The sequence below is a fragment of the Rattus rattus genome, chromosome 9, assembly GCF_011064425.1.
Source record: "Rattus rattus isolate New Zealand chromosome 9, Rrattus_CSIRO_v1, whole genome shotgun sequence".
Taxonomy (NCBI): Eukaryota; Metazoa; Chordata; class Mammalia; order Rodentia; family Muridae; genus Rattus; species Rattus rattus.
In genome coordinates, this window is record NC_046162.1 from 57,224,409 (window position 1) to 57,240,040 (window position 15,632).

At 46.5% G+C, this 15,632-nt stretch overlaps 1 protein-coding gene across 1 annotated transcript in view; it reads left to right on the forward strand.

Annotated features, from left to right (window-relative positions):
• Window positions 1-7,202, forward strand: part of Kpnb1 (karyopherin subunit beta 1) — a 30,521-nt gene extending 23,319 nt beyond the window's left edge. Inside the window, exons 16-22 of the mRNA XM_032911636.1 lie at window positions 165-247; window positions 775-882; window positions 1,190-1,333; window positions 1,448-1,553; window positions 2,241-2,355; window positions 3,424-3,585; window positions 4,253-7,202. Of these exons, the coding sequence (XP_032767527.1) occupies window positions 165-247; window positions 775-882; window positions 1,190-1,333; window positions 1,448-1,553; window positions 2,241-2,355; window positions 3,424-3,585; window position 4,253 (719 nt within the window). The 3' untranslated portion in view covers window positions 4,254-7,202. The remainder of the gene's footprint in view (window positions 1-164; window positions 248-774; window positions 883-1,189; window positions 1,334-1,447; window positions 1,554-2,240; window positions 2,356-3,423; window positions 3,586-4,252) is intronic.
• Window positions 7,203-15,632: the final 8,430 nt, after the last annotated feature.

Sequence of the window (15,632 nt, forward strand, 5' to 3'; positions counted from 1 at the left end):
CTTCCAGCAGTTGCGAAACTTAGCTAATATGATATCACTTGAATGCTTTCGCTATGGAAATACTAATCAACACATACTCTACAGACTGAGCAGTGGCTCTGTTTGGGTTCTTATACTCATGTTCTGTGTTACTATGATTACCTAATAGTTTGTTCCATTGACAGTGTTGGGTGGTGAATTCCTCAAGTACATGGAGGCCTTTAAACCATTCCTGGGCATTGGATTGAAAAATTATGCTGAATACCAGGTAGTATATTGCTCCTTAAAGTCCTATCTATGGGTTTTGTTTGTTAAACACTGAGTTATATCCCACACCCCAAAATCATGTATTCTCATTAATACAGAGTAGAGTAGTACAGAAAAAGTCAGGTTTCCGAAGCCAAGTGGTTTCTCCTTTTGCATTATTTGTAGCGTTACTGTCTGCACTGGAGGTAGTCTGTGAAAAGCAGGATACTGGATCTGCCAGATAGAGATTACAAGGTGACTGCCTGAATGGTCCTAATTAAAGGGCAGCTGCCAAGTTATGTGATCACTGCCCTAAAGAAAGAGCAGCACTGTTTCCATGTCCTACCACCACCATCCTTTCCTGTGGTACTCACAGTGCTACTTGTCTTGCTGAGTCCGGTTAAAGCTACATAATCTCCACAAGGGAAGGATGTTTTCTTCTTTGATTCTGGATCATGTAATTGTGAGAGACGTTGACTAAATAAAAATCATGCTGTCTGTCTGACAGCCTCTTCTTTTTGGATGATCGCTTCGTTGGTTCTTTTGCAGGTATGTTTGGCAGCTGTTGGCTTAGTTGGAGACTTGTGCCGAGCCCTGCAGTCTAACATCTTACCTTTCTGTGATGAGGTGATGCAGCTGCTCCTAGAGAACTTGGGGGTAAGCATTTTGCAGCCTTAATTAGCCATTCTTTGAAGGAATTATTAGTTGGGAGAAATTTAAGGTCCATAGCAAGGAGCTGTAGGTTCCTAGAACACTCACTCTCTGCTAGCTTGTGAAGAATAGAATTATTTATTTTCATAGACAGATCCAAAGTTAATTAAAAGGATGTGTTCTACTTGGAGGAAATGGTAAATACATAATTTCTCTATCCAGTATTTTTTTTTTTTTCTCTTAAGTTTCTTGCATCTTCAGACCAGACAAGATTTGGTGTTTCTAAGTTTCCTTTTTCTATTTTCCTTGTTAGAATGAGAATGTCCACAGGTCTGTGAAACCACAGATTCTGTCTGTGTTTGGTGACATTGCTCTTGCCATTGGTGGAGAATTTAAGAAATACTTGGAGGTTGTACTGAATACACTGCAGCAGGCCTCCCAAGCCCAAGTGGACAAGGTAAGCTTGGAGCTGTCCCGGTCATCTCTCAGGACTAGTTCGGAGAGGATAAGACTATAGGCACACTTCTTCTAAAGATGAATCTGACGGAGGTTTTGTTCTTTTCTCTTCCAGTCAGACTTTGACATGGTGGATTATCTGAATGAGCTAAGAGAAAGCTGCTTGGAAGCTTATACAGGAATCGTCCAGGGATTGAAGGGAGACCAGGAAAACGTACACCGTTGAGTATATAGCCTAGCTCCCAAAATCCACTGACCAGGGTGCACAGGGCCAAATGAACTGCATCTTACCTTTGTAGCTCAGTGCTGCATATGGGGAGAGAAAAGGGATGTCCTAAGGAAGAGAGTGGTTTGGGGGAGGTGACATAGACATTGGTATTTCTGCACCTTTCTACTTTTCTGTACTTTTTTCTTGCAGGGGAGCAAACCCAGGGCCACTTGGTGTGGTAGCAAACCCCTGCATGAACCACACTTGTAGCTTTCCTTTTTTGTGAATCTAATGAGGCCGCTAGGGAAAGGGTAGAAGTGCCGGCACCCTGTGCTGATTGGGGGCCACAGGTGCTGAGTAGCCAAAGCCCCAGGTGGAGCTTCTGTGCGTTCTGTGTTCCACTCCTGGGATGCAGCTTAGTGGAGTGGGAATACTTCCCCACTGTGCATAGACCTGTGTCTATTCCACTCTTCAGTACCACAAGGAGTGTGTTCTGTGTGATTACAGAAGGGCTGTTTCTCTCCTCTGCATTTGATGGATATCTTTCTAACCTGAAGAATAACTTTGGTTATCACCATGTTTTATCTGGTTGTCCAGCTGGAACCTTGCATTTGGGGTAGAATGGCAGGGCTGAATTGAAAAGAGGCAGAGTCCTGTCTGACATGGGACAGTTTAATCAGACCTCCTCTTTCCTTTATAGCTGATGTAATGCTGGTGCAACCCAGAGTAGAATTTATTTTGTCTTTTATTGATCACATTGCTGGAGATGAGGATCATACGGATGGAGTGGTAGCTTGTGCTGCTGGACTGATAGGGTAAGTTACTCCTTCTTCCACAGAGCATATGTGTGTGTGGGAAAATTTTAGGAGTGCAAACGACAACATCCCACTTTCTTGAGGTTTTGTTTTGCAACGTTGGTGATGAAACTCAGGGCCTCACACTATGGCCCTCCATCAGGAAGCTGTACCAGGGCCCTCAGAGTCCTCCACAGTCTGTTGATTTCTCACATAGGATCTGTTCCAGACTGAAGGACTTTTTGTTGGAGCATCTCCTAGGGCTTTTTATAACAACTCCTTAAAATTATTATTTATCTCATGTGCATATGTGTGTGGTGATCAGAGGACAGCTTGAGGGATTCACGTCTTTCCTATACCATGTGGGTGCTGGGGATTTGACAGCAGACAGCTTTACCCACTAAGCCTGAGCCACCACATAGCTCTTCTGAGAACCTGAGGCAATATTGGGACATAGCTTGACAGCTCAAAGGCCTGGTGCTATTTCCTTTTCTTTAGATCTATTCATTTATTATGTATACACCATTCTGCCTGCATGAGTGTCTGAAGGTACCAGATCTCATTATGTACAGATGGTTGTGAGCCACCATGTGATTGCTGGGAATTGAACTCAGGACCTCTGTAAGAGCAGCCAGTGCTCTTAACCTCTAAGCCATCTCTCTAATCCCTTCCCTTTCCCCCCCTCACCCCCCCCTGGAGCTGGGGACCGAACCCAGGGCCTTGTGGTTGCTAGGCAAGCGCTCTACCGATGAGCTAAATCCCCAACCCCACCCCTTCCCTTTTTAATTAATTAATTTATCTCTCTTTTTTGAGAAGGTCTTGCAGTGTGTCCCATGTTGACATTGAACTCTTGCTTCTTGTCAGTTTCTTCCTTGGTTACTGACGTTACAGGGTTGGGCCATCTTTTTTCTTTTTTTCGGAGCTGGGGACCGAACCCAGGGCCTTGTGCTTGCTAGGCAAGTGCTCTACCACTGAGCTAAATCCCCAACCCAATCTCTTAAAGTTTTAAGTGAATGAATGCTAAGAAATACATTGTTGCCTCAGCCTGGTGTGGCCAGGAAGTCATTCTTGGGCATTTGTTTTACACAGGGACTTGTGTACAGCATTTGGAAAGGATGTACTGAAATTAGTAGAAGCTAGGCCAATGATCCATGAACTATTAACTGAAGGGCGGAGATCGAAGACTAACAAAGCAAAGACCCTTGCTACGTGGGCAACAAAGGAACTGAGGAAACTGAAGAACCAAGCTTGGTAAGCTCTTGTCTTCACTCTCGGGTCTCGTGAGGGTTCCTGTTCTGTAGGATTTCTGGTAGTAGCTGCCTACTGGTATTTTGGCTGTACGATTTCCTGTGCCTGAGCAGGCAACCTTAGTTTTTTCTAAGCCAAATATTGAGTCCTTGTGTTTAAGGACAGTAGAGCTCCCTGACCAAAATACTGAAAATACTTTGGAGCCTAATAAAATGTTGCCTTATTTTCCCTTTTCTACTCACTTCTCCATGCCTTTTTTGTGCTGGGAATCAAACCTATGGCAGATGTGGAGGTTCTCTGTGTAGTCCGTTGGCCTACATACTGCCTTTTAGACCAGCCTGACCTTGAACTCAAGAGATCCACCTCCCTTCTGAGTGCTGGGTTTAAAGGCTTGTACCTCCATGTATGTATGGCCTTGAGTGACCATTTATTTGCTTGGTTTGCTGGGAATTGAACTCAGGCCACACAAATTCAAGTAAGCACTTTTACCACTGAGCTACAGTATATGATATGCTTATGTATGGCAGCAGGTATACTGAGCAAAGGAAGATAAGAAAAATTACCAATCTTTAAGAGTTGATAGATCCCATTCTAACTTTGGGCCACTTGATTGTAGGAGTTGGGGATATATATGACCTCAGAATTGACCTCTTCATCTGTTTGTTTTTAGATCTGGTACCATTGGGATGATGACCTGAGACCCCCACTGGAAATCTCCAATCTTTTGAAAAAACCCGGAAGTGAGGAGTGTGCACGGATGCTGAATGTTTGGGAATGAGAGGATGAGTGAGTGAGGCTTGAAAACACCACACTGAAAATCCTGCCACAGCCAACAGCAGCAGCGCTGTTAGTGAGCTAAGTAAGCACTGACTTTGTAGAAAACATAACATCAGCCATCTTGGAACAGAGAAACAATGGATTTACTTACTTATTAAAAACAAAAAAAGCTGTCTCTTCCCAGGGGAAGGCTAGAACTAGCTTTCCTATCTTGGCCGGTGCCGAATGGGATGACTGATTTGGGAGAGGAGGACCTGGGTTCACCTGTGGGGCTGTGTTGTGAAAGGCAACCCTGGCCCCTGCTACTGAGGAGAAAGATGGAGCCCGGGTCTTGAGCCCACCTTCACTGTACCGTTGCACTTGGTACTGTATATGTGCCCTTGAGAAGGCGCGTGGGGGATTTCACAGTCTGAGAATGAGTGTGTGTGAGTGAGGCGGTACCCACATTCTCAACTTCAAGTCATTGCAGTTTCTTTTTCCCAGAAGACAAAGGGGTTTGATGTTGCATTTCATAAACTAACTGAAGTTCTGGCTACTGATGCAGCACAAGAGGCTGTCTCACAAAACGAGGAAAGACGCTGTTTATGTTTGGTTTGGTTTCATTTTAATTATTCTAGGGAAAACACTGACGAATGGTCAGAGTTCCTGTCCTGATCTTTTCATCAAGGCGCCTTTCCTGATAATATGGTTCAGCTGTGAATGTAGCTATGGGGGGAGGGGGGAAAAAAAGAAAACTCTGGAGTTAGAGGATATAGAAAATTAAAAGTACAGTTGTTACAAATAAAACGCAGACTTCAAAGACAGAAAAAGCCACAACCCAAACCAAATTTAAATACTTGAAATTGGCATCACAAACAAGCTCTCTCCTGACTTGTATTGTGGCAGTCAGAATGCCCCCAGAAAACTGTGCCAAAGAGTTTAGAAAACAGATGTACAATAAAAGTAAATACACACTCAAAACGCAAACTTCAGGTAACTATTTTGAATTGCAAATGACGAAAATTTAATGTTGAACGATCTGATAAAATAACCATTTGGAAACTGCTTGGCCTTCTGTTCTTTTCTTTGATTGACTGCAATGCGATATTGGTCTTTTGCTGCACTTCAAAACCAACTAACCAGTAAGACAATGTGTGTGTGTATATACATATACACACACACTAAATACAACTGTTGTGATGAATATGGCACCAGGAAAAAGGTCTATTTTTCCACTGAAGTTGAAGATTAATAAAATGGTGTCAAACATTCCCCTGCTCGCACGCTTTAGTATTTTTTTAAAGTGTGGTGTGCTGTGATTACAATAAATCAGGAACAAGGCACCCTGAATTTTAGAGTCTTTCAGCAATAAGAAAGCGTTTCAGTAAACTGGCCCTCTTGGCTTTTGCAGACATTAGGAGATTTGCTGGCGTTTTGAATATGCTGCTTTAAAAAAAAAATAGACACCAAGGAAGTTTTTCTTGCTTCCTGGTAGTGTGGAAGAAACACACGACCCTCATTCCCACTTACATTTTCATTGTAGTAAAAGGTATTGGCTTAGGTTTTCTCCCATACTCCTTTCATCTCCCCTCCCTGTCTGAGCCTGTTCCTAGGTGGGACTGGCTCCGTATGCCTGTCCATACGCAGCATCTGTAGTAGCTCTTTACAGGGTATCAGATATTGTGCCTTTTGGTGCCAGGTTCAGAGTCAAAGTGCCGATCTGATCTGTGAACCAGTGTAAAAAAAAAAAAGTATTTGAAGGAGAAATGCTCCACCATGAGCAGAGCAGTCACTAGGAGTCCAAGCCCTAGTGAGGAGAGAGGCCCAGGCCTCTGAATGCCTGGCTTCCATCTTAGCTGTTTTTTCAGATTTACTAACCATTCCTGATACTAAATAGGTTTGGAGCAGGGATTAGGGAAGGGGGCAGAAATATTGGGGGAAAGGAAAAAACAATCTGATCATTCCTCAGTGCTACCCGTTTCTGTCCTGTGTGGGCTGCTTAGCGAGACAGCAGGGGAATAAAGTACACCGAGAACCATGATGAAAACAAGACCTTGCGTGTGTTTTGTCGTGTTTTGTTCCAGGGAAGCAGTTGACAAATGCTGTTACTAATGCTTTCTCCCAGATGCATTCAGTGCGGGAAAGGAGAAAATGTGCAGATTGGATTGTGGTCTTGGTGCCTTGCTGTTCTATTCTGCACTGGTTATGCATTTTAATCCTCCTTTAGTTACCTTCAGCTACTGTTTCCTATGGTTTGGGTGTCTGTCCTTAATCAGTTGGTACCATTTAAGGCAACTGAATGCGAAGTGCATTCTGTCCACTCACTGTCTGGGCCTTCCCCACCCTGAGTCTTGGCACATTCCTTCAAGAATGTAGTTACCGTCTGCTTGGAAGATGTCAGTGCAAATGTGAAGAAAATGGGCATCAGATAGACTTGGGTTTGCCACAAGTGGCAGCTGCCTGCACCAATTACATTGGTTAATTTTGCTTTTCATTTTTTCTCAGTTACCCCAGTCCTCCCTCTCTGTTGATATGTTGAAGATGTAGCTGTCAGAAGCAACTGTACTCCTGCCTTAGGGTCTGGAGAAGTGGAGGGACTTGCTCAGTATGGTGTTCTAATGTTCAGAACCAAGCAGTCTCCTTACTCATATTTTAAGATGTGTGTAGTCTGACTTTAGAAGAAGTCCAAATTCCATCAGCTTTGATAGCATCGATCTGTAATTGGCATTCAGAATGCCGTTGGCATGCCAGTCTGTGAAGGCATTAAAGACCTGTTAAAACACTTGAGCCCAACTTTATTAACCAAAACTGATACCACCACCTTTATCTTCTGAATAAAGTCCGCTTTATTTTTATTTTCAACATTTCGCTGCTTCGTTCTTTGTTTCAGATGCCACTGCTGTGTCAGTGAAGTGAGTGAGTGGTTTGGAAGAAGCTAGAGAGTGTATGCGTGTGCCTGTGTGTATTTGTGTGTGTGTAGACATAAGTATATAAAAGGACTAAATGGCATTAATGATATAGATGAACTGTCCTCAGTGAGGCAAAGACAAGCTGGCTCCCAACTGAGGATGTGAGGTTGTCCTGTCTCCTGCAGACTTCCCAGAATCTAAGACCTCAGTGTTAGTAGCCCACCCAAACTTCCTGTTTACTTGGCCTGCAGCAGTGACCAGTTTCTGTTTCCCTTTCTTACCTGAATCTTGAGTTTAGGTGATCTTTTCCTCCCTCCTTCGCACAGTGACACCTGCTGACTTAACTGTCCTCTTTTAAAGTAACTTGTATGTGGCCCTCTATACCATACACTCCATAAGGAAGCTCTGACACCTAGCCTACACGTGTACTTACAAGTTATATACTACTGTCTCCGTATGTCATAATCAAAAGTAGAAACTGGAATGAATGAATGTGTGTAGGGGGACCAGTTCTGTCTTTTGATTGTGAAGGTTATTGTGTGAGAGCAACTTGTCACAAGCCATAGCCATTGGCCAAAAACCAGGTATGTGTCCAGTTCAGACTGCTGTCCAGGAAGTTCTTGACTACAATGTGACAGCCACTTGAATGGTCCTCACTCAGTTTAATCAACCTGAAGTAAAGAAACAGCATCATAGCGCTTGTGCAAGGCCCTGGGTTTGGTCCCCAGCTGGGGATGGGGGGCAGCATCATAACTGGCACAGCAACCTTCCTGTTTCCACTCTCAGTGTAAGGAGCAGACTTAGGGGCACAGGGACCCGGACTGTGGGACTACCCTAAAGACTGCGCCTGCGTTGCAGCTGTTTTGTGGTAGCCTCTTCTTTCCAAGCATCATCCAAATGCATCTTTTTTTTTTTTTAAAGATTAATTAATTTATTGTATATAAGTACACTGTAGCTGTCTTCAGACACACCAGAAGAGGGCATCAGATCTCATTACAGATGGTTGCGAGCCACCATGTGGTTGCTGGGATTTGAACTCAGGACCTTAGGAAGAGCAGTCAGTGCTCTTAACCACTGAGCCATCTCTCCGGCCCCCATCCAAATGCATCTTAAATGTGTTTGCTCATTCTATCTTGTAGGCTTGCTAATGCACTTTTTTGTTTTATCTTTTTTTTTTTTTTTTTTTCTGATCTATAGACTGTTACTCACTTTGTAGACCAGGCTGACCTTGAACTCAGATTCACCTGCCTCTATCAAGGGCTGGGATCAAAGGTGTGCCCCTCTGACTAGCCTCTTAACCTTGAGTAAAATGATACAATGACAGGATTGGTCAGTGACTAGGCATTATCAGTATGGCTAATTTTTGTACTCACTTGTATTTTATGTACCCCTACATCAATCAAAAGACTCAACTGTTCCACATAGAATCATTGCAATTTCCAGCTGTTGATTACACATGTCCTATGATGTCAGGCCTGAAACAGGCACCTCACAGACACTATGTCAGCTGAGAACACAGGAGCTAAGAACCTTGTCAGCTTCCCAGTTGGCCTGCAGAATCTGTGTACGAATATGGGTATTTTTTGAAATCCAATCCCAAGGCCATTTAGTTTTAATTCCACAGTAAGAATTATTTTACACCTCTGACGACTCCTTGTGTTGGGGCAACAAGATGTCTCAGTGGAGTAAAAGCACTTGCTACATTAAACCTGAGTTCAGCTAGGTGCCATGGCGGAAGGAGAGAATCCATCCCTCTGACCTGCACACATACTCTGGCATGAGTATGCCACAGTAACATCATACAATAGCAATGTTGTTTCTGTGTTAGTGGTGTGACACAGGACCGTCCTACTACATTGCTGGGTTGATCTCAAACTTGAGATTTTGGCATCTGGAGTACTATGGTGGTTACAGATGTGTGCTACTAACAGCATGAGCTAAAAACTGCAAATGTGGGGTTTTTTATTATTAAGACTGGGGGCTGGAGAGATGGCTGTTTTTTCCAGAGGACCTGGGTTGAATCCCCAGCACCCGAATGGTGGCTCATAATCATCTGTAACTCAATTCACAGAGTCATGGATGCCCTCTGGCACCAGGTGCACATGGAGTGAGTGCACAGATGTACTTGCAGGCAAAATACTCTTATCCATATACAAATTTTAAATACTCTTGCTGCATATGCTAAGTGTATACCTTTAATCCCTGAACTCAGGAGGCAGAGAGACAAATCTGAGTTTACTCCAGCCTGATCCACACCCTTCTAAGCCAACCAGGGTGACATAGTGAGATGCTATTTCCTAGAAGCAAAAAGTGTGTGTGTGTGTGTGTGTGTGTGTGTTTATGTGTACCACAAGCATGCAGATATGCATTCAGATACCTGTAGGAAGCTAGAGAACATCAGATCCCCTGTAAGTGCAGTTTGAGAGGACTGCGGATGGCCAATATGGCCTTGGGAATTGCTACGGTTATCCTGCACCAACCCAAGTGTTGGGGTCATGGCAATGAGCTATATACACAGTATAACTAGCAAACCCAATTCACTAGGGCTGCGGAGAGGGGCATTGGTTGCCTCTCTGTGTGTCTGTCTCTCTCACCTAAGGTCAACTTTCTTCCTATTTGAAGTCTGAATTAAACCATCTCTACTTCTGCTCCAGTTCCCCTCTGAGCCAGAAGCTTCTTGAAATGGTCTTTGGTGCCTGGTAGGCAGAAAGGCCAGAGGGCTGCTGAGTAAGCAACACTTCTTAACTACCCCGGCCCTACCTGCTGATTCTGCACAGTGCAGCCCAGATGGAAAACCTGTGAGGCCTGGGCTACCTTTTATTCAAGTGCTCCTTGGCCACATGTACCACAAAAGTGAGCTGTCTTCATGCATTTCAGCTTTCCCTGCAGGCCTGAGATCTGGATGCCTGTCACAATACTGAGGGTGAGAGACTCAAAGACTCTCCGGGTAACTTCTCCATAGCAGTGGCAGTCTAGTGAGACAGTTAGCCCTTTAAAAGAAAAGATTCATTCATTTTATGTATATGAGTACAGACACACCAGAAGAGGGCATCAGTTCCCATTGCAGATGGTTGTGAGCCACCATGTGGTTGCTGGGATTTGAACTCAGGACCTCTGGAAGAGCAATCAGTGCTCTTAACCACTGAGCCATTTCTCCAGCTCCCCAGTTAGCTCTTTTTAATCTTCAGTTTCTTTGTAAAACATTTCATTGAAAAAGGCATAGGAATTTCACAAGACTCTGAACATAAATTAGATAACCAATCAATTGAATGATGACGATCAGACCCTACAGGCAATAAAGATATACAGTAAACCCCCAAATCCACTTCCTGTTGGGTCATATTAATGGGTAATAAATACAAGGTGTTCAATAGCTTAATAAAATTTTCTTTTTTCCAGACAGTTTCTCTGTGTAGCCCTGACTGTCCTGAAGATCACTCTGTAGACCAGGCTGGTTGAGTTTACAGAGATCCACCTGCCTCTGTGTCCTGAGCACTAGGATAGGATTAAAGACGTGCGCCGCCACTACCCAGCTAATAAAACTTCCTTTTTTTAAAAAACTGAAGTATTTTTAACCTAAGTGTGTTCGTGTTTTGCCTGTGTGTGTGTCTGTGCACTAAATGCTTGTCTGATGCCCAAGGAGGCCAGAAGAGAGCATTGACTTCCTTGGAACTGGAGTTACAGATGGTTGTGAACCACTGGGTGGGTCCAGGGAATGAAATAGCTCTTAATGGAAGAGCAACAAGTGTTCCTAATCACTGAATCATCTCTCTAACCCTGCCTTGTGTTTTTAAAGATTTTTTAATTTTATGTGTGTGTGCCATGATTATGTGTACCATGTACATGGTTGGTGCTGGAAAAAGCATAAGAGAGTGTTGGATTCCCTGGAACTGGAGTTAGAGGCAGGTGTGAACCACTGTGTGAGTGCTGGAAACTGTCCAGGTCCTTTTCAAGAGCAGCCAGTGCTCTTAACGGATAAGCTATCTCTTTGCCCTATTTTCACTGAATTCAACAAGCCCAGTCTCATTTGGAACATTGCTATGTAATCCAGGCATGTTTTTTTCTTTATGATTATTTATTTATTTTACATATTTGGATGTTTTGCCTGCATGTACATCTGCACACCAGGCGAGAGCATTGGATCCCATGGGACTACAGTTCCAGATGGTTGTGAGCCATTGTGTGGGTGCTAGGAATTGGACACAGACCTCTAGAAGGGCAAAGGTGGAGCCGTCTCTGCAAGTCCTGCCAGGCAGGTTTTAAACTCTTCTTGCCTTAGCCTCCTGAGTGTTAGATTACAAACTACTATGCCCAGATTTAATTTTTTGTCATTTCAGAGATAACAAGGTCACGCAGGCTGGGCTTGAATTCATAATCCTCCATCCCAGCCTCCCATGTGGTTGGGATTATCAGCACATACCACTGAGGAGCTGGCGATGTGCTCGCCGGTCAAGCAGTTCCTAGCATGCACAAACGCCCAGGTTTGCCCCCGCACCACGGACATGATAAAAATAAATATCGTTTTTTGAGAAAATGAGGCGGCTGTGAAACAGCTCTACAACATACCAGGTCTCCCTCCAAAACCCGGTCCCAGAGGCCATGGCCGCTCTGAAGTGCTACAAAATCTCAGAAAGAATGGGAAGTTAGGGCAAGAATTGCTTTCCCCCACTGACTTCACCTCTGTCCACAGGGGGCCAGCAGCTACCCATGGTGGCCCATGACAATTCCACGGGGTCCCTAACTTCCTGAGGCCTGAAGTGAGGCATCAAAGGTGGTACTGTTACCTACATCTAATCAATTTTGCCCGCCAGCTATTTGAGACATCTGGTTTTGATTCAGCCTAATGCTGCTTCCTTCTCCTTTTTGGGCAAGAATGGGACAGAAAGACAAGAGTCTTTCTCCAGAGCAAGAGTCACGGGAGAAGAGACAGGCTCTCTCTGATGGTTTCCAGGGGGGTTGCTTGCCAGGGCTGTGCTTCAGCACTGTCTCCTCTCTTGCCACACCCAAGAAGGCCAGTCAGGAAGGTCTCACAGACTGACTAGTGCCCAGTATAGCTCCCTCTTCTATCTCAACTCCGTCTCCCTGCCCTGTCCATTCCTTTGGTGTTTCCCTTCTGTTGCCTGCATAAGATGAGCCCAGATGGTTTCAGGGTTCTTAGAAGGACTTTGAGCAAACCCAGCTTTCTCAGAGAAGTGAAATACCTACTTTGAAGTCTTACAGTTTCATTCCTCTATTCACTCAATAATTCAGAACATGTCTTCTAATCCTCCAGGATTTACCTCAAAGGCCATGTCATCTGCAGCTCTTCCTAGACAACCCTGAAGCCACTCCTTCCTTACTACTCTTCTGTTGCTGCTTCTACTGCTTCCCCTGCCTCAGCACCTTACAGTCACACTCAGAAAGAGTCCTATCACTGACTACCCTCCCAGCACTTGCGTTTTGAGACTTTACCACATAGCCCACTGACTCCCAAGTATTGGATTTACAAATGGAGGCCACCATGCCCAACTTTCTTTAATCTGATTGCTTCTGCTACCCAAGTGCTGGGGACCAAAAGCAAGCACTACCATACCCAGTCTCCCGCGTTCTTATTTTTCAAAACGATTTCTCTGTGTAGCCTAGGTCATCCTGGAACTCACTCTGTAGACCAGGCTGGCCTTGCCTGCTTCTGTCTCCCAAATGCTGGTATTAAAGGCTTGTACCTGCCAGTTTGTTTTAATTACCAATTCCTTTTTTTTTCTAATTGTTCTAATCAGATTTTAAGTTCCATGAAAACAACAACAACAACAAAAACAAACAAACAAACAAAAAGGCACACTTCTTACTGTATCTTCAGTATCCAGTATGTCATGGATGTTTGAGGAGTTTTTGTTAAAAGTCAATCCTCTCCCTGAAAAAGTAAGCCAAAACAAGAAGATTGCTTTGCATTTGATGCCACAGAGTGAAACTGTCTCAAAACACGCCCCAAACTAATTTTATAATATTTTTATTGAATGATGTACTGACCGTGGGCTGGGATGTGCTCTTGTCCTCAGAATTGTCTAACATGAACAAGAACTAGAAATAGAATATGCTGAAATCATGGCCAGACTTGGGGGCAGGTTTTCAGTCTTCTAATCCTTTTGGGCTTTTGCCACCAGCCACATAGAACCCAGGATAGAACCACCTGGCTCTAGGGCACCAGGTGACTCACTTAGGCCGGCACTGTGAGAAGCCAGCAGCTGCAGGCAGGGGCTGACTCATCCTGGAGAGTGTACTCAGAGGGTACCTCGACCCACTGTCCTTTCCAGCAAGGGAGGACTTGCGACGGCCAAGTCTATGCTCACAGGAATTGTGGAGACAACTCCACACCTGGCCTGGCCTCCAGTCTTGCATGGCTCCTACTTCACAAGAGACATTCTAGGGCCTGAAGGAAAAGGACGCCTACCTTGCCCTTGGGTCTACTGAGTGGGATGACCTATGTTCCAATCAGCTTGTCTTCTATCTACAGGATAGATGGGTCATCCAATATGGTCTAAGAAAATTGGTGCTTGCTCGATGAGCAAAGAGCTGACCTGCCTTTGTGTTCTGGACTATAAAAGGGAGCAGGACAGCAGGAGGCCAAGCCAGTGAGAATCCCCTCCTTTGAAGAGTGTCCAAGACTGGGGCTGGTCGTTCTGGGAGGAACAGTTTACCCGAGCCTAACATGTTTCTCTACAGTGGGGAAGATGACAACTGCCCTTGTTTCTCAAAAGCTCACACGGAACAAGAGACCTTTTCTTTCATCCTTCCCTTTTCAGAAGCATTCTGCTAGAAGCCAAGAAAGGTGGACGCGGGTTCCAGGGAGTCTTTCGAGCTAAATACTGACGCCACCACAGCCCCTTCCCTAGCCTATGCCGGGCCTACGGAGTTAGGATTTGCATCTACCTCTCTGACAAAGCAAAGGGCCCTCAGCTTCCTTTCCTCTGGCGCTCTCCCAGCAGCAGTCAGGCTGGCTTTGCCTCTGTCCACGGTTCTTAATCCACCGGGGAACGAAAATGACTCATTAACATCTCCCAGGCACTCTCAGGGCACCTTGGCGTCTGATCCCTATTCTTTCCCCATTGGGGTGGCCTGTCGGGAATGATCTCCTGTCTAAGTCAGAGGTGAAGTAACTTGCCCAAGGTCACGCAGTGGGAATGTGGCAAAAAAGACTTATCTTCCGCCTGGCAGTTTGGCAGGTGCTCAAATCTTTGTGTAAAGGGCGAGGTATGATGTTTCTTCATCTTTCTGGCCTCTGGGAGCGTCTATAAAGGGCTTGGGAGGGCTGTCCGTCTTCCCAAACGAACATTTTATCTCCTTAGTTCACTCTCACTTTCAAAGTTAGATTTAACTCTAATGTCTCTGTGTTCAAATGGATAGATCAGATCGATGCCCCTTCCTCCGAGAGCCAAGAGTAGATAGTCTGGTGATGTTTCTTCTTCGAAGACCAATAAAAAATAAAAATATTTTCCCCCAAATAAACAGCTTCACTTCTTCCCAAAATGTGCAACCCCAACTCCTGCCCCGAGGCGCCCCAGCACACAGTCCGCAGACACTGCACCGGTCGGCGGGGAGGGGAGGCCGCGCGGCGGGGAGCTGGTGGGCGCCAGGCGCGCTGCCAGCCTCAGCCCGGCCGCACCGCGGGGGCCGCCGCCCCTCGCCACGTGGTGGTGGCAACCGCGGGGTCCCGGGCGCCGGCCCAGCTGGAGAGACCCGGAGCAGCCAGGGAGGAGGAGGCGGAGGAGACGGCGGCGGCGGAGGAGGAGCAGGGCGGGCGAGCGGGAGGGAGGAGGGCCGGGAGGGGAGGGAGGGGGTGGGGAGAGACCCGGCGGCGGCGGCAGGGGCGCGGGCAGCGCGCGTGCCAGGGGTGGGGCGCCAGGGCCGGTCAGGGGAGGGAGCCGGCGGAGGGGTGCGCTGCGACTGCGAGCAGGAGCCCGCGGCAGCCGTGAGTGCAGGCCGGGGCCGGGGGGGGGGAGGGGCGCGGCGGGCCAGGGCGGCTTGGGGCGCTGGAGGCCAGGGCCAGGGGCGCAGGTGGGCGGCGCTTCGCCCGGGAGCAGAGTGGGGAAGGGTCCTGCGCCGCTGCCCGCAGCCTACGGCCGGTCGGGCCGCCGCCGCTCAGTAGCCCGCCCGGGGCCCGGCCGCGGTGGGGGAGGGGGCTACGCGGTCTCTGCCCCACGGAGGGGAGGGGCGACAATTTCTGTCCTCCGAGCCCGAGGGGTTTAAAGAGCCACTCTTAAAGGGACCGCTGGAGGGGCCTGGCCCGTACGGGCGCCCCCTCCCCAGTAGCCTGCGCGGGCGCTCCGCGCGCGGCCCCAGGATGCGGAGGAAGGCAGCTTGGGTCGCACGGCAGGGGTGTGTGGGGACACGGAGTCCTCAGTGGGGTGG